This window comes from Lithobates pipiens, unplaced genomic scaffold, assembly GCF_037356315.1.
Source record: "Lithobates pipiens isolate NorthernLeopardFrog02 unplaced genomic scaffold, aLitPip1_a1.2 Scaffold_27, whole genome shotgun sequence".
NCBI classification, from domain to species: Eukaryota; Metazoa; Chordata; class Amphibia; order Anura; family Ranidae; genus Lithobates; species Lithobates pipiens.
In genome coordinates this window covers 186992183-187016256 of record NW_027507788.1, presented here as the reverse complement: position 1 = coordinate 187016256, position 24074 = coordinate 186992183, and the positions used below count along the sequence as shown (strand labels likewise).

The 24074-nt window shown below is 45.3% G+C and overlaps 1 protein-coding gene across 1 annotated transcript in view; it reads right to left on the bottom strand.

The window, feature by feature from the left end:
* Window positions 1-12739: 12739 nt before the first annotated feature.
* LOC143933007 (uncharacterized) overlaps window positions 12740-24074 on the bottom strand; it is a 46335-nt gene continuing 35000 nt past the window's right edge. Inside the window, exons 15-16 of the mRNA XM_077455924.1 lie at window positions 22959-23078; window positions 12740-15630 (exon numbers count right to left, since the gene is read on the bottom strand). Coding sequence (XP_077312050.1) covers window positions 15448-15630; window positions 22959-23078 — 303 coding nt within the window. The 3' untranslated portion in view covers window positions 12740-15447. The remainder of the gene's footprint in view (window positions 15631-22958; window positions 23079-24074) is intronic.

Sequence of the window (24074 nt, the reverse complement as noted above, 5' to 3'; positions counted from 1 at the left end):
GCGAACGAACATAAGGACGGAACAAAAAGGCCGGGCACATCAAGAACCACAGACAAATCCTGCGCAGGTAAGAAAAGCTTTATTTTCTTATAAACTCTGTGCTTCTTAGATTTGTGCCCACCTGATCTGTCTGAATTGTTCTTCAGGTAAACACCAACCTCTGTAGTAAGCGGGTCTTGAACTTAATATTTTGGCTTATGTTACCGTTGTTTCTTGTCTGTCTACTTGTCATCTGTCTGTTGTGACTGAGATAAGCCCTGTTTGTATGGTGTGAATTGAAACATATATCATCCCAATGGGTAACGGAATGCGCCCTTAACTCGTAAGAGTACTTTGGGGGTCCGACACTTAAGTTTGATATACGCTTTTTGATTCATGAGCCTAAAAACGGGTTGAAAGTATAAGTCCTGACTGCCTCGATAAAGCAGGAATAAGAAACGAATGCTGAGAGATTCCATGGTAATGGGACGGAAATAAGGTCTCCACAAAGCCCGGAGACCTAGTCATATGTGTTTGGCCACCAAAAGGGAATGCTTGTATATGTTGTAGCTGTCAGTCTGGTCATAATATTTGTCAGTTGGCTAGCATATAAAGTAATTCGATCTCATCCAGGAGAGGTTTTTAGTATTTTGGCACCCTAGGAGGAGAAGGCAACGAGACACTTAGTAAGTGATCCAAACGCCACCTAGGCAGGACTGTCAAAATGGGCCAGACACATGGTAAACCCCAGGAGGAATCTCAGAAATGTTATGCTGTTAAAGACATAATTACAATGTTGTATGGGAAGGATAAGGCACAGGGCACAAATAGGATTCTCAAGAAATTGGGGATGGATGGAGAAAATGGATTAAGTGTAGAAGGTTGGGAAGAAATAAAGAAAGACAGACAGGGAGAGATATTGCAGAACAGATGGGTATCACAAATACAATGTTTAATTAAGGTTTCCAACAGGGCTGAAGAGGAGGGATGGGAGTATTGTCAGGAAAAGGGTGGATGGGATATGAAGGTCCGACACAAAAGTCTTCCTTCTGCTCCCGGCGATAGGGTTAATACGGGAGATACTCCACCTCCTTATAACATCACCACACCAGGTAATGAAAGACCAAAACTTTATCCTTCCTTAAGAGGAAGAGGATGGGTATGCCGAGTATGCGGTACCTAGAACCCAGACTGGGCACAGGAATGTGTACATTGCGGCGCTCAAAGACCAGAGCCCGTAGCTCCAGTCCATAGTCGGACTAGGGTAATACAAGTAAATAATCCAAATGCGGGTCAAGCAGGACAGCCACCTACAGTGACCCGACAAGTCGTTCTGAGGACATGGACACCTTGGTCGGCTGACACTCTTATGGCATTAATACAGAATGCTCCTGATCCCGTAGCAAAACCTGCCGCATTCTGTAGATTCGTGACACAATTACTAGACACACATGAAGCAACTTGGCAAGATGGGGAAGATTTATGTAGACATAAAATGACACTAACGATGTTTAATCAATTTATGAATGAAATTGCTCCACATAGACCACAAGGGGATCCAGCGGCAGATCCGCCAGGAGTACACCCCCGTCATATAGACTCTAGACCCCTGTTTATTGCTCAGTTACGAGAATTTTGCCAAGGGAAACAGCAGGAAAGGGGTTCGACAGCGCCCATAAAACAGACCCCAGGTCAGACTGTTACAGAATTTTACCTCAACATGGAAAGCATGATGGCTGACGAAGGTCTAGATTTAGCCTTACCCGTCACCATTAGGGCTTTCAATCGACAGTTTATGGAAGGACTAGTACCCCAAATAGGCGACAAACTGAAGGCATGTACTCCCGAATGGAGAGCCATACGGGACAGAGGAACATTGTTGCAGAAAGCACAAGGCATAGAGGCTGATTTAGCAGAAACTAAACCCAGAAGGACACCGGGAGTTAACACTGTTGCCCGGGTCAATGAAGGAGGGAATTCCTCCCGTAAACCTCTTACCTGTTATTACTGCAACAAGGTGGGACATATAAAAAGAGACTGTAGGAAAAGGATAAAAGACGAACAGGAAGGAAGCACGGACAGAGACACGAGGGACTACAGACAGGGGCGTACCAATGATAGGGACGATCCGACCGCATGACTTGCCCCAGTCCTAGCTGAATCAGAGAACAAAATGCTCCACATGTTGATGAAGGTGGAAGGTAAACATATTCCTTGTTTGGTTGACACAGGAGCGTCACGCAGTCTGTTGTCTGATTCAGTAGTCCCTCCACACATGACGTCCCGTGACACCATACCCATAAGTGGTTATGACGGTCTTTTGTCCGATGCCCCACTGACTAAACCTTAAAAAGTAAAAATAGGGAGAATGGCTACCGCCTGACACTTGTGTATTGTTGCAATATGTAGATGACCTATTGTTATGTTGTCCGGATAACGATACTTGTTTAAAAAGCCACTCTCTCATTGTTACAATTCCTGGCTGAAAAAGGGTGCAAGGTGAATAGAACTAAGTTACAGGTATGTCAGAAAAAGGTTGTCTTTTTGGGCCACTGTATATCCCAGGGTACTCGACATCTCACTGAAGACCGAGTCCAGGCCATAAGACAAATGAATATCCCACGTAACTTTAAGCAACTTCGTATGTTTCTGGGAATGGTATCATATTGTAGACAATGGATACCACATGCCAGTTCTCTGATGCAGCCATTATATGATTGCTTGAAAATAGTACCCTATGTACTCACAGAAGCAGGTCATGAATCTTTTAGCACCTTAAAAAGGTTACTGATTTCGGCACCTGCGATCGGGATCCCTGACTATACCAAAACATTTCATTTGTACATTGCTGAAATCACGGGACACGCAACAGGGGTGTTGACACAACAACACATCAAACAAAGGCCGGTAGCATACTTCTCGGCGGCTCTCGATCCTGTCTCTAGAGGATCACCGTCCTGTGTACGAGCAGTTGCAGCAGTGTCAATTATCATTGACAAATCCTCAGAAATTGTCTTAGACAATCCTGTAGTGGTACATACCACACATGACATACACGCCATCTTGTCACAGGTCCAGCCAAAACACATATCAATGGCAAGGCAGCTGCGTCTACAATGCACTTTGCTCCTACCCCCCAATGTTACCTTTCAGCGATGCACTTCTTTTAACTTAGCACAGCTTTTACCATTACAGACAGATTTGACAGGGGGGAGTAATGATGATAATGGTGTAGATACAGCACAAGATACTCAGGATTCTGACACACTTTCATTTCAGGACATAACATCTGATGAACACGATTGTTTCCAACTTATGGAACAAGAAACCACGGGGTTCCCACATGTCACAGACATACCCATTGCAAATGCAGAACACACACTGTACATAGATGGTAGTAGATTTGCCGATGACAAAGGTAAATATCACACAGGTTATTCTGTGGTAACGGACACACAGGTAATTGAGGCAAAGTCACTACCAGCACACATGTCGGCACAAGAAGCGGAACTAACCGCTTTAGAGAAAGCCCTAGAACACTTGGAGGGACAAGAAGGGAACATTTACACTGATTCCGCATACGCCTACGGTGTTGCACATGATTATGGCCACATATGGAAAGCTAGAGGTTACCTTACAGCAGCAGGCACACCTGTTAAACATGGTGAAGGAATCAAAAGAGTCCTGAACAATCTTCAAAAGGTTATAAGAGTAGCCATCATGAAGATAGCGGCACACACGAGCGCAAAAACAACTGAGGCAAAAGGAAACGCATTTGCAGATTTAACTGCAAAGAAGGCAGCTCTAGGGGAAGTAAGCCCTGAGACCTTAGCCACGGTACAGGTGAGTATGCCCGAAACCACATGGCAGCAGCTAATCGAACTACAGGAACAAGCAGGGGCTATTGAGAAGGACCGTTGGGTTAAGGAGGGAGCTGCACCAGGCCTTGACAATGTATGGAGAGAAGGAGACAAAATATGTCTACCCGCTTCTCTATACCCCGCAATGGCAGCGGCTGTTCACTTACCCACTCATGTCAGCTCCAATTCTATGTATAGGATTGTAAGCCAAGGATGGCTAGCCCCTGGATTCAGTAGTACTGCAAGGAACTACTGTGCTGCATGCCAAATCTGTCTGATTAATAACCCAGGACAGAGAGTGAAAACCCCACGTAAACATCAGGTCCGGGCCCAATATCCCTTTCAGAGACTGCAGATTGACTACATACAAATGCCTAAGAGCGGCCCCTTTGAATTTGTTCTCGTGTGCATCTGCCTATTTTCAGGCTGGCCCGAAAGTTATCCTGTGAAATCAGCTACGGCAAAAGCCACCGCCAAGAAACTGATTACTGAGCTGATACCTAGGTTTGGTCTCCCAGAAACAATAGAATCAGATAGGGGGACACATTTCACGGGAGAAATAATGCAAAATGTGATGGCAATGTTAGGGGTTCAACAAAGTTTTCATACTCCTTACCACCCACAGAGTTCAGGATCAGTAGAAAGAGTAAATGGTACAATCAAGCTGAAAATACAAAAAGCCATGCAGGAGTTGAACAAACCATGGCCTGAGTGCCTAGCTTTAGCTTTGTTCTCCATAAGGTATAATCCAACAGGAAAAACAGGGTTATCCCCATATGAAATACTGTTTGGAAGTGCACCTAGATTAGGTTTATATTTTCCTCAAAGTATGCAATTACAATGTGATAGGTTAACTACGTATGTAATACAGTTGCAACAGCGTCTGACTAAAATCCACAAGAGTGTGTATTCTTCTCTTCCAGACCCTAATTCTGTCACAGGTACACACGATCTACAACCAGGAGACTATGTGTATGTAAAGAAACATACCAGAAAGACACTGGAACCAAGGTTTGAAGGTCCTTTCCAGGTGCTATTGATTACAGCAACCTCAGTGAAATTGGAAGGGAAACCTACCTGGATCCACGCTTCTCATTGTAAAAAGGAGCCAGTTGGCAAATGACAACATGTATCTTTTTATTGTTTCAGTAATCCTGGCTAATAGTTTGGTTACCTCACAGAGTAAAATACACAAGGATGAAGGATTTTCTAAAAAAATGTTATTACTGAAGTTTAAATATGCTTATGCTCAGAAGTCAGGATATGAGAAATGTTGGATTTGTAGCAAATTACACCCCAGCACAGCAAGTATACCACTGATGGCAGTTCCTATAAACTATACTGATCTTGCTAACAGTAGCATTAACATAATTAGAACAAATACCAATGAGACAGTAATGTTTAAGTCAAATGGTCTCGCCTTTTCCCCTGATTGGTGTTTCAGCTTAGGGAACACAACGGGAGGAAATGGAGAATGCCAAGACAGCAAGTTTAATTTGTCCATTGTCGTATTAAATGGAAGCTTCTATCCCAGTAATTCCAGCACACACCAGACATTATCTGACTTCCTCACTAACATTGTGGATAATAATGTTAGGTGGTTAGTATCCAACTTATCCCTCTATGGATACACCTCTCGTTATAGAAATGATATCAGTTCAAGATCAGTAGCTCTAGGAAACAATATATATATCTGTTGTGAGGATAAATGTTATACTTGGATACCTAGAAGAGCTCAGGGATGGTGCTACCTCACAAGTTTAGTACCAGTAATGGGAGTAGTAGGTGATGAACGAGGTGATCACCTATTAGAAGCTAGCATGCACCCTAGATATCCCCTCAGGTATCGTAGTAAAAGAGAAATATTCCTGAAGAAGGACATGGCATGGGCTTGGTTCCCGTCCTGGACAGGATGGGGTATAGACTTAATGAAAAGACTAAATAACTATACAGGAATTATTAATGATGTTTTGGAGAAAAACTCTGATGACATTACTAAGTTAAATCTGGAGACCAGAGCCATCAGACAACAATTAGAATTACATGAATTAGCAATTGAAAGTATGAGTGCAGCACTGACAGGACTCTGTGAAACTACTGAGGACTATGAGTGCTGTACTTGGATACATAACACCAGCATTGAGGTACCTGACTATTATGACATCATTGCACAACACCGTACGGAAGTAAAGAATTTACAAGAGAAGGCCCGAAATATTGGTCGCGACTGGGATCCGTTTGGTGGAACTTTTAGTTTCTCAGGGTTATTCTCTTGGGTTAAGAAGGCAGCAATGACGATTATAGTGGTGCTCTTATTCGTATTTTTCTTTTATGCATGCTTTAAACTGCTCATGTGCTTTTGCAAGAAAGCCAAGGTAAATGATGCGGAAAAGATGGAACTTTTGTGAAGATAGGTAGATTTAGTTTCTTGACATCACCCATCTGTCAGAAAAGCCACTCTTCCTGAATTTTAGATGTTGGTACTGTCCAGGGGGATGGGTGTATACCCCTCTGACAACTCGCGGTCAGGGAGAGTACTCTGGATATAGGCTGACTACAACTTGTTCAGGTGGACCCAGGGCAAGAGGGAGGGGTGATGTCAAAGGGGGAAATGTAAGGATTAAGGGGTGTCAAAACAAAATGGTTGACCGTATGTCTTACTAAATACATGTATTTTTCTATCCTTCTCTTTAAAATAAGGACTAGTCATCTTTAGTCACGTACTCATCAAGAAGAGGCCGCATCAGCCCTAAAAAGCAGTCTACGCCCAGAAGATTGTCTTATCAGCTGATAACACCCGGAGAATTGTCTTTTCTTTGAAAATGTTGTTTTTTTACATTTGCTGATGTTTGCCCTTTTCTGTCTATAAAAGATGTAATAAAGAAGCCTCAGAGCCAGAGTCAGTCAGAGACAGTCAGAGTTAACGACGGACTTCTGAGCAGAAATACTGAATAATATCTCCGTGTCTCTTTGCTTGGATAAGAACTCTAACTAACAATTGGGAAACGGTAACATAACCTGACAAATAGGTGACTTGTTGAGGTCACACCTAACACCTGTTATATGGCCACCAGATAGTCCTATAACCTATCAACCCTTCACAATAACAAACGTAACTTTTAATAACTGTCTAATACACACTGTCACGACAGACAGGACAATTCAGAGACTCTACCAGTAAAGTCAAAACTTAAAGCAGAGCTCCACCCAAGCTTGTCCACTGCCACATTTGGCACTTTTTTTTTGGGGGGGGGGGAGTATTTCTTGGGACAGGCTTTGGGGACGTGTCACCTTGAGTAGGGTTGTGTTCTGGGGGCCTGTCCTGGGGATTTGAATGATGGTGCAGATGGGGAGGGTATCACGGATGGTACTTGTTTTTCTACCAGACGGACATTCGCCCTTATCTGAAGCCAGCTTCTGGTATAAGAATTATTGGGGAAGCTCTTCGAGCTGCAGGTAGTTCACAGCCTTGCTGGTGTCATGGCATCAAGAGCCTATGGGCGTTTGTTTGCCTTTCCCACAGTGAGCTTGCTTTGTCCGACTTCGGTGAAGTACTCCTTCAATGCATCAAGATCAATGAGGCCACACTCAGCTATTAGTTAGCCAAAGTAGCTATACCTAGCTCCTTAGAAACCAGCAATGGTAGAAGGTTCCAGCGCACAATCACCTTGCGGTTCCTAAAGTTAATTCTAAGGTCCCACTACATGGTCGGGCTGCAACAACCGAAAGTAATTGCTTTATGTTCCTCCAGCAGCCTCTGAACATTGTGGTAACCTCATGTAGAGATGTCAGCCAAAATGACAGGCAGGGGAGCCAAACTGATACTATTATATTATATTATTTATCCTTTTTTTCAGGACTACTGATGGGCTTAGTAGTCTCCATTGCTCCTGTCTTTGGCAGGAAGCCAGTAGCTTACTCACTTTCTTATGATAGAATTTGCTGAAGCTTCCCACCCTGATAGTTAGTTATTGATTATCACATGTATGCTGCCATGGAGGCACGGGGAAAACAGAAAATTGTTTCCTACTTACCATAATTTTCTTTTCCTACGTTAGCATATTGAACCCACCCAGTTTGTTCATAGTGATGGACAGGAAATGGGCTGTTGTGTGGGTGTTAACTTTTTAGAACCATGCACTGGTCCTGTGGGCGGAAGTAGGTGGGACTACTGTCATACATATGCTGCCAAGGATAGGCACCAGGAAAAGAAAATTACGGTAAGTAGTATACAATTTTCTGTTTTCGTTTTTCAGTTGCATTATTGCTTCTTTTCTTATATAATGCCTTTTTTCTGTATTTATTTTGTTTGCACCTTTTTACTTGTTTACTTATAAAAAATATTAATATCTCAAACGCACCAAGCCAGAACTTAACGTAGAATTATAGGAAAAATTACCAGTTTTGTCTTTTTTTTTTTGTCATTTGTATCCCATTGGGGAGATTTCCCTTCACTTCCTGTCTCATAGCCACATAGAAAGTGAAAGAAAATCACGTAAAAATTAAAAGGAATCTTTTGGGGCTCCCCAGGTCACCAGAACTAGTGTCACCGTTGGAAAATTTCCCCTCTATTACATTTCTGGGGACAACCAAAAATTTGGGATTTTCTTTACTTTCAATGATGGACAAATAGAGAGGGTGAATGTCCCTAATGGGGACACAGTCAGCAATAAAAACGGATAGGTGTTATCCCTCTCCACTCTATCAAAAAAAAAAAAAAAAGGTTTTGCCTTTTGTTATACTGTACTTAAACTAAATCAACAAGCATTTCCTGTAGAGGGGAAGGGGAGAGTTTACATTATTGGTCGCTTGGCACCTCTCTCCCCTTCCCCTCTTCTGTTTCAGTGTGGGTTCCCTAACCCCAGAACAGACTGTCTGTTCCATTGGATACTACAGACATTTCTCATTGATTTTTTATCTTCCATTCCCATGCAGACGGAGTATATAAGAGACACTGGGGTTGATTTACTAAAGGCAAATAGGCTGTGCACTCTGAAAGTGCAGTTGCTCCAGAGCTTAGTACATTAGGTAAAGCTTCACATTGCAAAGAATACCCAATCACATACGAGGAAAATAACAAAAAATAAAAAGCATTTTTGCTTACACATGACTGGATGGAAGTCCGCAGAGCTTCTGCTCATTTACTAAGTTCTGGAGCAACTGCACTTTCAGAGTGCACAGACCATTTGCCTTTAGTAAATTAACTCCACTGTTTCATATATGCAGTATCTAACAAAACTGAGTACACCCCTCACATTTTTGTAAATGTTTTAATCTATCTTTTCATGTGACAACACTGAAGAAATGACACTTTGCTACAATGCAAAGTAGTGAGTGTACAGCTTGTATAACAGTGTAAATTTGCTGTCCCCTCAAAATAACTCAACACACAGCCATTAATGTCTAAATCGCTGGCAACAAAAGTGAGCACACCCATAAGTGAAAATGTCCAGATTGGGCCCAATTAGCCATTTTTCCTCCCAGTGTCATTTGACTCGTTAGTGTTACAAGGTCTCAAGTGTGAATGGGGTGCAGGTGTGTAAAATTTGGTGTTATTGCTCTCACTCTCATACTGGTCATTGGAAGTTCAACATGGCACCTCATGGCAAAGAACTCTCTGGGGATCTGCAAAAAAAAGAAAAGAATTGTTGCTCTACATAAAGATGGCCTAGTCTATAAGAAGATTGCCAAGACCCTGAAACTGAGCTGCAGCACGTGACCAAGACCATACAGTGGTTTAAAAGGACAGGTTCTACTCAAAACAGACCTCGACATGGTCGACCAAAGAAGTTAAGTTCACGTGCTCAGCATCATATCCAGAGGTTATCTTTGGGAAATAGATGTATTGGTGCTGCCAGCTTTGCTGCAGAGGTTGAAGGGGTGGGGGGTCAGTCTGTCAGTGCTCAGACCATACGCCACACACTGCATCAAATTGGTCTGTATGGCTGTCATCCCAGAAGGAAGTCTCTTCTAAAGATGATGCACAAGAAAGCCCGCAAACAGTTTACTGAAGACAAGCAGACTAAGGACAAGGATTACTGGAACCATGTCCTGTGGTCTGATAAGACCAAGATAAACTTATTTGGTTCACATGGTGACAAGCGTGTGTGGCAGCAACCAGGTGAGGAGTACAAAGACAAGTGTGTCTTGTCTACAGTCAAGCATGGAGGTGGGAGTGTCATGCTCTGGGGCTGCATAAGTGCTGCCAGCACTGGGGAGCTACAGTTCATTGAGGGAACCATGAATGCCAACATGTACTGTGACATATTGAAGTAGAGCATGATCTCCTCCCTTTGGGGACCTGGACCCCAAACACACCTCCAAGATGACCACTGCCTTGCTAACGAAGCTGAGGGTGAAGGTGATGGACTGGCCAAGCATGTCTCCAGACCTAAACCCTATTGAGCATCTGTGGGGCATCCTCAAACGGAAGGTGGAGGAGCGCAAGGTCTCTAACATCCACCAGCTCTGTGATGCCGTCATGGAGAAGTGGAAGAGGACTCCAGTGGCAACCTGTGAAGCTCTGGTGAACTCCATGCCCAAGAGGGTTAAGGCAGTGCTGGAAAATAAAGGTGGCCACACAAAATATTGACACTTTGTGCCCAATTTGGACATTTTCACTTAGGGGTGTACTTACTTTTGTTGTCAGCTGTTTAGACATTAATGGCTGGGTGTTGAGTTATTTTGAGGGGACAGAAAATTTACACTGTTATACAATGGGAAATTGAAAAGGTGGGAAATGTGGGGGCAGTTGCTGATGCTGACCCAAACAACAGGCCACCTAAAATGATTAATGGACTATCACAGTACTGATACAATGAGCCAGTAGCAATAGTAAAAAGAATCAAGCTTTAACATAATTAAAAAAAAAAAAGGAACCATCGTAGAAATAATGTTGAGGTGGAGTATCAGTTTGTCCTTTACCGGTTTCACAGTATGGACCACTTCTTCAGGAGGAAAAGTCTGGAGAACAGATAATACATTTAAACAAAGCATAAAGGCATTTTAATAACATTTAATAACATTTTACAATTAAAGTTCATTAAAGTTAACACAGAGAGACACGCTCCCCCATCTGGATGTAATCAATTGGCGACAGGACTCAACAAAAATTCCCCCCAAGGCGGACAAGGGGGATTACAAGTGACCATGTCTGGTAAAAAGTTGATGAAAAAGGGTTTAAAAATAATAAAGTTACGACAAGTGGTGGTGTGAAAGAATGGTGAGGAAACCCAAGCAACACCATTGTAAGGTCAGTAGAGGAAGGGGAAGAGGAGGAGAAAAGGGTGGGGGGAGGGGGAGGAGGAGAAAAGGGTGGGGGGAGGGGGAGGAGGAGAAAAGGGGTGGGGGGAGGGGGAGGAGGAGGAGAAAAGGGTGGGGGGAGGAGGAGGAGAAAAAGGTGGGGGGGAGAGGGTGAGAAAAGGGGAGGGGGAAGAGGAGAAGGGGGGAGGAGAGTTGGGGGAGGAAGGGAAAGGGGGGGGGGAAAGAAATGGGGAAGGGGAGAGGAGGAGGAAGGACGAGGGAGGGGTGGGGGGAAGGAAGAGGAGAAGAAGGGGAGGGGGAGAAGAAGGGGTGGGGGAGGGGTAGGGGAGGGTAAGGGAAGGGAAGGGAAAGGGAAGGGAAAGGGAAAGGGAAGGGAAAGGGAAGGGAAGGGAAAGGGGGGGGGGGAGAAGGGAGATAAGAGGAAGAAAGAAGGAAAACAAGGTGAGGAAAGTGAGGTGAGTGGGGGGGGGCTGTATACAAGCTGTACACTCACTACTTTACATTGTAGCAAAGTGTAATTTCTTCAGTGTTGTCACATGAAAAGATAGAAGAAAATATTTACAAAAAATGTGAGGGGTGTACTTACTTTTGTGAGATACCGTAGGTATAGAACTCTTTTCATTTCCACAATTCTGGACATTTCATTTACCATCTTTTGGACCTTTTATCAGACAAGCTAGAGCAGTGCTGGGAATTTCTGTTTGTTTCTTGTAGAAATATTTCTTACACAAAGTTAGCAATGAATCATTTTACAGTGAAACGTTACAAAGTTTCACAAACAAAACATCAATCAAGTTTTATTTCCAGTTTCCAATGTGTATTTGTGAAAACAATATAAAACAATAAAACCAGCCATTATTAAACCTGTCTGAGCAAGTTTTCTGTGTCGCCTATATACGAGGTTTGGTTGTACACTTGAGCAGGTCTCTGAGTTTAAAGCGGTATTAAACGCAAAACCCAAAATATAATTTATTGCGACTTACCAATCATTAAATGCGATGCCTGCATTTGTTTTTTTTTTCTTCTCGTTTTCAACTGGTGATCCAACCAGTAACACACACTCCTGTATTGGTGAGACACTCTGGATGAAGGAGCACAGCAGACCTGTCAATCTGGGGGAGTATTAGCTGTACTAGCAGATTTAAATACATTAACAAACTAAAGTCAAACTCCAGCTAACACTTTATAATCAGTTACAGCAACAACAAAAAAAGTTTCCTTTTGGGATAAAGGTTTTACATAATAGCTGATCACCCTGTAAGCACCCTTGTCAGTGTTAAATGGTTTGTCTCATCCCTGTAACAAATACATCTGCAAGAGAGCTTGGGTTTTTTGAAAAACCACAGACTTATTGGCAGGATCACCCGATGAAAATAAAACAAAGAATGCCTAAAAAAATGAAAATGAATGCCAATATCGCACCTGAGAATTGGTAAGCTGCCAGCGGCAGCTGCTCATGCAGGGCCCAAGGGAGCCCCCCCCCCAATTCATGAGTCTGCCCCTAATCTAAATGCAAGGCGCCGGACGCATGGATTCCAATGTTATATTTTTTATTTTTTGGAAGCACATGATTATAGCCAGGTCATTTGGTTGGTTGGCTGGGAAGGCTGGGGGGGGGGGGGGGGGGGTGGTTGGGTCCACCACTGTAGCCTGCACTATAATAAATGTTTGCTTTTGGGTTGAGTACCTGGGAGCAGCACTGGGCTTGTGCATGCCTCTCTTATCTGATGACTCTACACACATCCAGTTCCAGGAAACATTCATTATGCTGCAGTGTTTGTTATGTTGTGGATGGGGCCTTGCTGATGGCTGAGCTGAGAGGTGACCAGGTTCACCAGACATGCCGAGCAAACTCCAAGCATTATTGTTTTTCTCTGTGAAGGCACTGAAGGTGTACTCTCATTGGGCCCTTTAAACTTAACTGTGCCCTTTTGATTCTCCCCCCTCCACCGCTGGTCTGCACTCACATTGACTATTAAAGGAGAACTACAGCCAAAGTGCGTTTGGTCGTACTTCTCCTGTGGACCACAGGAGTGCAGTTTGTTCTGCACTCTTGTGACCCATTTTTCAGCTGACAGTGGGCTGAAGCCTGCTGTCGGCTGACATCACAGCGCCGATCCAGGGGCAAGATCGCAACTATAAGGTTGGGGATCCACTCACAGCCCTGGACCGGCACCCAACTCAGCCCCTCACCGAGCCGCTGAACATCTGAGCAGAGGGGGTGCAGAGCAGACAGCAGGGACTGACAGTCACCAGGTCTCTGCTCATTGAGCTCTGAAAACCGAGTAATCAGCAGTGTCTGATCACTTGGTTCCCAGTCTTAGACCCCATACACACTATTAGATTTTCTGCAGATTTTTGCCTTTAGATTTACCAAAACCATGTAGTGCAAGGGCCTGCCTGATTGCATACAAACTGAAACTCCTATTATATGGTTTTGGTAAATCTGAAGGAAAAAATCTTATAGAAAGTTGTATAGTGTGTATGCAGCTTTAGATGCAGCTTCCACTTAGGTAAGTATGATTTAAAAAAAAAAATCCCATATCTCTCTTTTAAGTAAGTGTTAGACCCTTAGACCCCCTTTCACACTGGGGCGGCGTGGATATTAGAAAGTAAAGCGCCGCTAGTTTTTGCGGCATTTTGCTGTTATAGCAGCGATTTTCAGCCGCTAGCGGGACAATCTTAACCCCCGCTAGCAGCCGAGTAAAGGGTTGATAGCGTCCATTTTGCAGTGCTGCTGAAGTGCTTTAGAGGCGCTTCATACACCGATCTCGCACTGCCCCAAAGATGCCGCTTGAAGGACTTTTTTTCCTGTCCTGCAAGGGCACCGCCCCAGTGTGAAAGCACTCAGGCTTCCACACTGGGGTGGCTTGAGAGGCACTTTTCAGGCATTTTTTTTTAGCTAAAACGCCTGAAAAGCGCCCCAGAGTAAAAGGGGTCTTACTGGGCACACTCACCTGCTAACCAGACCAGCGATCACACTTTCACTCCACAGTCCCCTATAATGACAACTGTGCTCAGGCACACAATACCAGATCACAGGTGAACTGTGCCAGGACTGGTTAAGAGTGCCATTACTAGCACTCTGAACTGGACCTGGGCTCAGTTCAGCCTCTTGGGCTGGTTTGTTTGTGTAGTGTGTGTGTTCCAAACCATGCTCGGGACTGGTTACTCAAACTGCATAGTTCACTTCTGGTCCAGGACAGGTTTAGGGTGGCCACATGTCCGGGATTCAACCGGACAGTCTGGGTTTTGAGTCATGTGTCCGGGTTTCAGTCCCCCCTGAAACCCGGACACATTGAAAGAGGAATGTGGTCCGGAACAGGGCTTGACAGGGGGGTAAGGGGCCACTATGTAAGTCGCATTACTATTTTCTTTGGAGCCCCCAAAGATGTCCCAGGTCTGTGATCCTATAGTGTAAACTAAAAATAAAAAGACAACAATTGCTGTGCGCCGTTAAAGTGTTCGGGTTTGGCTTGAAGAAAAAGTGGCAACCCTAGAAGGTTACTGCAGTGTGAGCGCAAACCATACAAGAGTACATGAAAGGCACTAATCTGGTTAGCAGGGGAGTGTGCCCAGTACCACTTACAATCCAAGGTGAGTGCAAACCAGCGGGGGAGAAGGTAGGGGTGACAATTGGACCCTTGCAAGGTTCACATAAAACAGTTGCAGTGTAAGTGCACCCTATGTATGTAACTTACTATTTGAATATGATCCCAGAAATGCTTTTAGTTATACTTTATCCTTTTGCTTTCATGTTTTTGAACAGTGGCTTGCAGCTATAAAAGGCACACCTCTCAGCAACCAGCTAAAATACACAACTAAAATATGATGATAATATGCTGATGATGATATGAACAACTTGAGACACTGCTGTGAATCACACACCTCTACCACACTGCACAGTCAGGGAAGTGAGATCCATATTTCTAGTTCAACATTGCAGCTTCCTGTGTCACGTCTCACGTGTGTCACCTGAGGACTACGCATTGGATAGTGAATTACCATCATTATGCTACAGATGCCCTGTCCATCAAGCAAGCAGATGGCACAAAAGAAGCTGTCTGTATAAGCCTGCACAGTCCTAAATCAAAAATAACCCCCTTTGGATTTATGATGGAAAAAAAGACCTTCGAACTCAGCGTAAACCTTCATACTTCGCAGTGTGGGCAGTTCTGGCTCCATTTGGCCTATCTGGCCATAATCTACAACATATAGCGCTATATATTGGTGTTTTTCTAGAAGTTGTATTGTACACGTAGATACGTGAAAAGACCGATGTGCCATTAAACACGTGTCTCCTAATGTCTGCTCACATACATCACAGCAGAGCACATTCTCTGTATCAGATCTCGGGGTGTGCAGGTTTGGGGTCTTCACATGAACCAGGTGAAGGTGAGGAGGACGTGGCGTTTGGTTCCTGGAGATAAAGGAGGCCAGATTCTGTAGAGCGGATCTTCTCCTCTGTGCAGCGTCTCTTTATCTCAAGCATGACTCCCATATGTGTCTTCTCTGACAGCCTGTGTAACTATAATAGACAAATCAATCGTTATATAGCAGTGGGCATAGTGAGCACATCAGAGCCAGTACCAAACACAAGCATTTGACTCATCTCCATTATCCTGAAGTAACTTTGGTCTAATAATCATTTCATATTGCAGCCTTTAGCTGCTTCCTGGTGTAGCCCTCTGCTTATAACCCAATGACCAGACTGACCCCACTCAGGAACCCATCAGTGGACCTTCTACTGATATGCATGCATTGGCTGGCCAATCACCCCTATCACAGCCTTGTTTTTTTACTTCTGAAAGTTAGGGTTCTTTTTTATTTGATTTATTTGATTTTTCCCTTTTATGACAGATGCAATTGGTCGAGAATCGGTCGGTCTGTATGTCCATCAGTCAAACCCGTTCGGTCGGTCAATTGGCAAACCCCGCACTTACCCCCTTTTAGGTAGCCCCCTCGGTGTCTCCTGCTCTGCGTCTCCTGCTCTGCGTCTCCTGCTCTGCGTCTCCTGCTCTGCGTCTCCTGCTCTGCGTCTCCTGCTCTGCGTCTCCTGCTCTGCGTCTCCTGCTCTGCGTCTCCTGCTCTGCGTCTCCTGCTCTGCGTCTCCTGCTCTGCGTCTCCTGCTCTGCGTCTCCTGCTCTGCGTCTCCTGCTCTGCGTCTCCTGCTCTGCGTCTCCTGCTCTGCGTCTCCTGCTCTGCGTCTCCTGCTCTGCGTCTCCTGCTCTGCGTCTCCTGCTCTGCGTCTCCTGCTCTGCGTCTCCTGCTCTGCGTCTCCACCTCTGCGTCTCCACCTCTGCGTCTCCACCCCTGCGTCTCCACCCCTGCGTCTCCACCCCTGCGTCTCCACCCCTGCGTCTCCACCCCTGCGTCTCCACCCCTGCGTCTCCACCCCTGCGTCTCCTGCTCTGCGTCTCCTGCTCTGCGTCTCCTGCTCTGCGTCTCCACTTCGGAGTCGTTTCCTGCTCTGCGTCTCCAGCTCCGTGTCTCCTCCTCAAAGTCTCCAGCTCCGTGTCTCCTCCTCAAAGTCTCCAGCTCCGTGTCTCCTCCTCAAAGTCTCCAGCTCCGTGTCTCCTCCTCAAAGTCTCCAGCTCCGTGTCTCCTCCTCAAAGTCTCCAGCTCCGTGTCTCCTCCTCAAAGTCTCCAGCTCCGTGTCTCCTCCTCAAAGTCTCCAGCTCCGTGTCTCCTCCTCAAAGTCTCCAGCTCCGTGTCTCCTCCTCAAAGTCTCCAGCTCCGTGTCTCCTCCTCAAAGTCTCCAGCTCCGTGTCTCCTCCTCAAAGTCTCCAGCTCCGTGTCTCCTCCTCAAAGTCTCCAGCTCCGTGTCTCCTCCTCAAAGTCTCCAGCTCCGTGTCTCCTCCTCAAAGTCTCCAGCTCCGTGTCTCCTCCTCAAAGTCTCCAGCTCCGTGTCTCCTCCTCAAAGTCTCCAGCTCCGTGTCTCCTCCTCAAAGTCTCCAGCTCCGTGTCTCCTCCTCAAAGTCTCCAGCTCCGTGTCTCCTCCTCAAAGTCTCCAGCTCCGTGTCTCCTCCTCAAAGTCTCCAGCTCCGTGTCTCCTCCTCAAAGTCTCCAGCTCCGTGTCTCCTCCTCAAAGTCTCCAGCTCCGTGTCTCCTCCTCGAAGTCTCCAGCTCCGTGTCTCCTCCTCGAAGTCTCCAGCTCCGTGTCTCCTCCTCGAAGTCTCCAGCTCCGTGTCTCCACCTCGGCGGTTTCCCCCGCGTCTCCACCTCGGCGGTTTCCCCCGCGTCTCCACCTCGGCGGTTTCCCCTGCGTCTCCACCTCGGCGGTTTCCCCTGCGTCTCCACCTCGGCGGTTTCCCCTGCGTCTCCACCTCGGCGGTTTCCCCTGCGTCTCCACCTCGGCGGTTTCCCCTGCGTCTCCACCTCGGCGGTTTCCCCTGCGTCTCCACCTCGGCGGTTTCCCCTGCGTCTCCACCTCGGCGGTTTCCCCTGCGTCTCCACCTCGGCGGTTTCCCCTGCGTCTCCACCTCGGCGGTTTCCCCTGCGTCTCCAACTCGGCGGTTTCCCCTGCGTCTCCAACTCGGCGGTTTCCCCTGCGTCTCCAACTCGGCGGTTTCCCCTGCGTCTCCAACTCGGCGGTTTCCCCTGCGTCTCCAACTCGGCGGTTTCCCCTGCGTCTCCAACTCGGCGGTTTCCCCTGCGTCTCCAACTCGGCGGTTTCCCCTGCGTCTCCAACTCGGCGGTTTCCCCTGCGTCTCCAACTCAGCGGTTTCCCCTGCGTCTCCAACTCGGCGGTTTCCCCTGCGTCTCCAACTCGGCGGTTTCCCCTGCGTCTCCAACTCGGCGGTTTCCCCTGCGTCTCCAACTCGGCGGTTTCCCCTGCGTCTCCAACTCTGCGGTTTCCCCTGCGTCTCCAACTCGGCGGTTTCCCCTGCGTCTCCACCTCGGCGGTTTCCCCTGCGTCTCCACCTCGGCGGTTTCCCCTGCGTCTCCACCTCGACAGGTTCACCTGCGTCTCCTCCTCGACGGCTTCCCCTGTGTCTCCTCCTCCTTGGTGGCTTCCCCTGCGTCTCCTCCTCCTCGGCGGCAAATACAACCGCTTCTCCTCTTGGCCAATCGGGTCCCGGGACCGGCTTCACGATTGGCCGGGAGGAGAATCAGGAAGACAATAGCGAATATTAGCCCGTTCCATCTACTGCTATTACTGAACAACTATTAATTATTTTAGGTATCTCCACTTTTTGACCCCTTTCACACTGTGTTAGCGCTAAATGCCAGCTTGTTTTAGTGGCGCTTTAGCGCCGTTTAAGCAGTGCTTTTCAGCTGCTAGCGGGACACTTTTAGCCCCCGCTAGTGGCTGAAGAAGGGGTTAAACCTGCCTGTGTTGCGGTGCTTCCAAATCGCTTTTCAAGCACTTCAGAAGCGCTACCTATTCATTGCAACGGGCAGTGACATTTTAGAAGCGCTGTATACAACGCTCCCAAACTGCCCCAAAGATGCTGCTTGCAGGACTTTTTCTAACATCCCGCAAGCGCACCCCCCGGGTGTGAAAGCACTTGGGCTTTAACATTCAGGCGGCATGGAAGGCAGTTTTCAGGCACTTTACAGGCGATATTTCTGGCGCTAAAACGCCTGAAAACTGCCTAGAAATAGCGTCTTTCATATAATTCATATGTTTTGTGCTATAACTTGAACAGTTTGCATAGGCTTGTTTTTAAATATGTGCCTTGTAATAATATAGTTTTTGTTACCTTTGGTTGCCCTAAAAGTCCCATTTAAAGAGATTTCTTGATAGTATAGCCAATATTAATTCGCTATAGTCACACACCTGGGTGGGCTCAGGTCGCAGTACCCTGCGCTCCTAGCCCACCCTTTTTTTTATACCAATTAGAGTCTCTGGCTCTAATCATGTGCCTCAAAAAAAAACCTCCATTGAAATCAATGCGTCTGTCGCTCTGCACGTAGTTTAGGGCCTGGGTGCATGGATTAGGGGGGCAGCACCCCTGTGGCCCATATAAATGGGCCGCTACTGCAGAGATGTATATTCAACCTTAAACAGTAACTCCACTTTTGTCCCCTCTGGGTGATCTATGTACATTGCAGGGTTTGTTGCAGCCTACCTTTTATTATTCTGAAGAGCTGTTTGTTTGTGTCCATGTAGCTCATTCCCGCAAATTGCTGTAGCTGTACGCTGGCCTTTAAATAGCTATAGCAGGTGCGCACTCGCTGCCCGATGACCACCGCCCATGCGCGATCGCGGGCACAAGAGCTAGAATGGGGAAGTGTGTGTGTGTGTAAACACACATATCCCTGTTCTTACAGGAGAGGAGACAGAGATCGTCTGTGCCTACTAATCAGGAACAGCAATATGTCTCCTTTTCTCATTCTCTCAGTCTCATCCCCTTACAGTTAGAAACACAAGAATATATTTAATCCCTTGATTGCCCCTAGTGTTAACCCCTTCCCTACCAGTGACATTTACACAGTAATCCGTGCATTTTTATAGCACTGATCTCTATATAAATGTCAATGGTCCCAAAAATGTGTCAAAAGCGTTCGATCTGTCCACCGTAATGTCACAGTCCCGCTAAAAATCGCAGATCGCCACCATTACTAGTAAAAATAATAATAATAAAAATGCCATAAATCTATTCTCTATTTTGTAGACGCTATAACTTTTGTGCAAACCAACTGAAGAAGAAATTATTTTACTTTTTATTTTTTAGGGGACATTTATTATAGCAACAAGTATAAAATATAGTTTTCAAAATTGACGCTCTTTTTTTGTTTATAGTGCAATAGATAAAAAATGCAGAGGTGATAAAATACCACCAAAAGAAAGCTCTATTTGTGGGGGGGAAGGACGTCAATTTTGTTTGGGTACAGCGTTGCACGACCGTGCAATTGTCAGTTAAAGTGAAGCAATGTCGTATCGCAAAACATGGCCTTGTCATTAAGTCCTTAAGTGGTTAATGAGTGAAATACGTATTTGATCCCCTATCACGCCGATATACGTCAGCAGAATGGCACGGCTGGGCACAATCATGTACGTACGTGGCTCTTTAAGTGCCCAGCCGTGGGTCGGGAGCGCGCCGCCGGCGGTGCGCTCCCGACCCGGTCCTGAGCTCCGTGACCATGGCCGTGGGACCAGTGGACCCGATCTCCACTGGTGTCACAGAGCTGAAGAACGAGGCGAGGTCTGTGTAAACAAACCTCTCCCCGTGCTTCCTAGTGTGGCTGTCACCGATCGTCTCTTCCCTTTTACAGGGAAAGATGATCAGTGATGTCACATGCCAGGCCACGCCCTCTACAATAAAAAAAAACACATAACGTCACACATAACCCCTACACTGCCCCCTAGTGGTTAACTCCTTCACTGCCAGTGTCATTTACACAGGAATCAGTGCATTTAAATAGTACAAATGACAATGGTCCCAAAAATGTGTTAAAAATGTCCGATGTGTCCGCCATAACGTCACAGTCACAATAAAAAATCGCTGATCGCTGCCATTACTAGTAAAAAAAGTTTTTGTTTACCAAAAATATGTAGAAGAATACGTATCGGCCTAAACTGAGAAAAAATTTATTTTTTATATATTTTTGGGGGATATTTATTATAGCAAAAAGTAAAAAATATTGTATTTTTTTCAAAATTGTTGCTCTATTTTTGTTTATAGCGCAAAAAATAAAAACCGCAGAGGTGATCAAATACCACCAAAAGAAAGCTCTATTTGTGGGAAAAAAGGACGCCAATTTTGTTTGGGAGCCACGTCGCACGACCGGGCATTTGTCAGTTAAAGCGACGCAGTGCCGAATCGCAAAAAGGGGCCTGGTCCTTTGGCTGCAAATTGGTCCGGGGCTTAAGTGGCTATATAGGTAATGAGCTGAGATTAGTAGCACTCTCTTAATAAGTGCTCCTAATCTCAGCTTGTTACCTGTATAAAATACAACTGTCCACAGAAGCAATCAGATTCCAATCTCTCCACCATGGCCAAGACCAAAGAGCTGTCCAAGGATGTCAGGGACAAGATTGTAGACCTACACAAGGCTGAAATGGGCTACAATATCCCTTCTCAAGCAGCTTGGTGAGAGGGTGACAGCAGTTTGTTTGATTATTCGCAAATGGAAGAGACACAAAATAACTGTAAATCTCCCTCGGTCTAGGGCTTCATGCAAGAGTTTCAATGATAATGGGAATGGTGAGGAATCAGCCCAGAACTACAAGGTAGAATTTTGTCAATGATCTCAAGGCAGCTGGGACCATAGTCACCAAGAAAAAAAATTGGTAACACACTACACCGTGAAGGACTGAAACCCTGCAGCACCACAAGGTCCCTCTGCTCAAAAAAGCACATGTACAGGTCTGTCTAAAGTGTGATTGTCAACAAGGGTTTTGCTACCAAGTACTAAGTCATGTTTTGCAAAGAGGTCAAATATTTATTTCACTCATTAAAATGCAAATCAATTTATAACTTTTTTGAAATGCGTTTGTTTTGGATTTTTTTGTTGTTATTCTGTCTCCAACTGTTGAAATAAACATATCGTTAAAATGATAGACTGATCATTTCTTTGTCAGTGGGCCAATGTACAAAATCAGCAGGGGATCAAATACTTTTTTCCCTCACTGTACTGTTTGAAGATTGGATGTTACAAGGCACCTCTCTAGCTGGAAGCCCGTGCTTGCAAGCTGTGGATGATTAAGGAGGTAGCAGCTCTGTTTCAACTGTCTTAACGTGTCTTTACTGGCAAAGAATTCTCAGCATTTAAAACAAATGCCAATCCACAGAAATCTAATTTACATTTTTCTAAAAGATCCTATTTAGATAAGGATAACATCCCATAAAGGCAATATCCTCTTGTACTCTAGTAAATATACAGACAACTATATATAAACAGGCCACAGTGTGTGTCTGATGACCCAGAAAACATTACGTTGCCCAAGAAGACACTTATATTTTAAATGATCTTCTTTACAGAACAAAGGTTTATGGTGAGAACTTCTTAGGCACAGCTGGACAGGGATGTCTTTTCTGGATTACAAACTATTTGTTTGCCTACAATGTAATTTCATACAACCTTATCCACCCATGAGTCCTAAACCAGAGTGCTGTAGACAGCATATCTACATTCAGAAAAGAAGTTGGTCCAAAAGACATGAGAGTTGGGTGGACTGTGCATGCACACTGGATCAATATTTAGAACCAGCTTAAAGAGGAAGTAAACCCATTATGTGTCACCTACCTGCCACAGGAGCCAGCGAAGTCACCGCTGTCCCCTGTAGTTCCGAGCGTCCATCTTCTTTGGTGGGTCTCGCTGCTCCGGTGCTGTGATTCGCCGGAGCAGCGATGACATCACTCCCGTGCGATGACGTCACTCCCGTGCGGCATATCAGCGTGATCTGCGGCTTACCCAGTGTGCCTGCGCGCCGCTGTCTACGGCGCATGCGCCATAGACAGCGGTGGCTGTCTTCAGGTAAATATCTCCTAAACCGTATAGGTTTAGGAGATATTTCTTGGACCTACAGGTAAGCCTTAATCTAGGCTTACCTGTAGGTCAAAGTGGTTTGTAACCACTTTAACGCACAGCAGATCTCCAGCATTGCCCTATAACCCAGTCTTTCTCAGCCCTTTCAACACAGAGGTAACCCCTACAAACTAAAAATTTAAAATCTACAACTCATGATAGCCAGTGGGAAGTATGGTTCTTACACTTGTGGTCATTGGGAAGAATTACTTCCTTACAGATAGCTAAAACAATCAATGGTGTCAGTGGGAACTTATCTGAGAGGCAGAAATTGCCCAACGCTGAAGGAACCCCTTTGGAGGAACCCTGGTTGAGAATCACTGCTCTAACCTGTCAATCAGTCCATATCATCCTTATACTGTATGAGTGGCAGCTTACCACAGATGGGTCTTTAGCAGACTGCAGTTTATCGGCCAGTTCCTTCTTCTCCTTCTTGTTTTGTAAAGCCTGAGTTACCAGCTGGAGGAATTCCTCATTGAGACCATCCAGAGTTTCCTCCTGCCATTCATCAGAATCAGTTTTTACTCAATGATTTATTTTTTTGGGTTACATTTTCATAAATGAAACTTTCAAGGAAAAAAAACACATACACATACCTTTATAACAAAGGAAGATTCATTTAAAGCCATTACTGAAGTGGTCTTAGACCTGCTTTACACAGGCTTGTATAAGAGTCGTAGGAACAGCAAACTGTTACAAAGCATTTGCAGAGCTTTCAGCAAGCTTTGTTGAATCTTTTAAATTACCATTCAGCACCAGTTTGTAAATGTTGAACACAGATATTAATGACAGTGCTGATTGCCACTTTAAGCAGGCTACTGGCAGGCATGGGCACTACTTGAAGCTTGCTGAAAGCCTGCTAGCAGCTTCTTTAAAGTGACAATCAGCATTACAATTGAGATCTGTGTTTAACATTTCTAAACAGGAATTAAATGGCACTTTAAACGCTTAGAGCAAACTGCTCAAAGCTTATTGAAAAAAGTTTGCAAAAGCTTGCTGAACGTTTCATAAAAGCTTGCTGTTCACACTGCTCCTATACAAGCTGAAGCCTCTGTGAAAAAGGTCTTAGGCACAAGGAAGCAATTGAGGAGACTTTCTCTTATATGGATGCCTCATACCTAGATGAGGAGAGGTTAATATTCTTCTTTGGAGGCAACCATCTTCTGAAACCTGGACCTGACACAGTGTACCTGACAGTCACAAACTGACTTATCCCCTCACTGCACCAAACTAGTATGCAGCCTTAGAGTCAGATAGTCGGATTTCCAGCTAAACATATTAACCCTCTACTTTAACATTTGAGTTCCTATTGTTGTATCCCACGTCTCCCACCCTAAAGCTACTAAAGAAATGTAGGATATGTAGTACTGGCTGGTGGCCCTTTAAACTCCCTGGCAGAACATTCTCCCTAGCCCGACAATTCATTTTCCCTGTCTGCCAGAGACAGAGCGCAGGAAAAGGGAAATGCACAAGAAGACATGGACTAAATGCTGC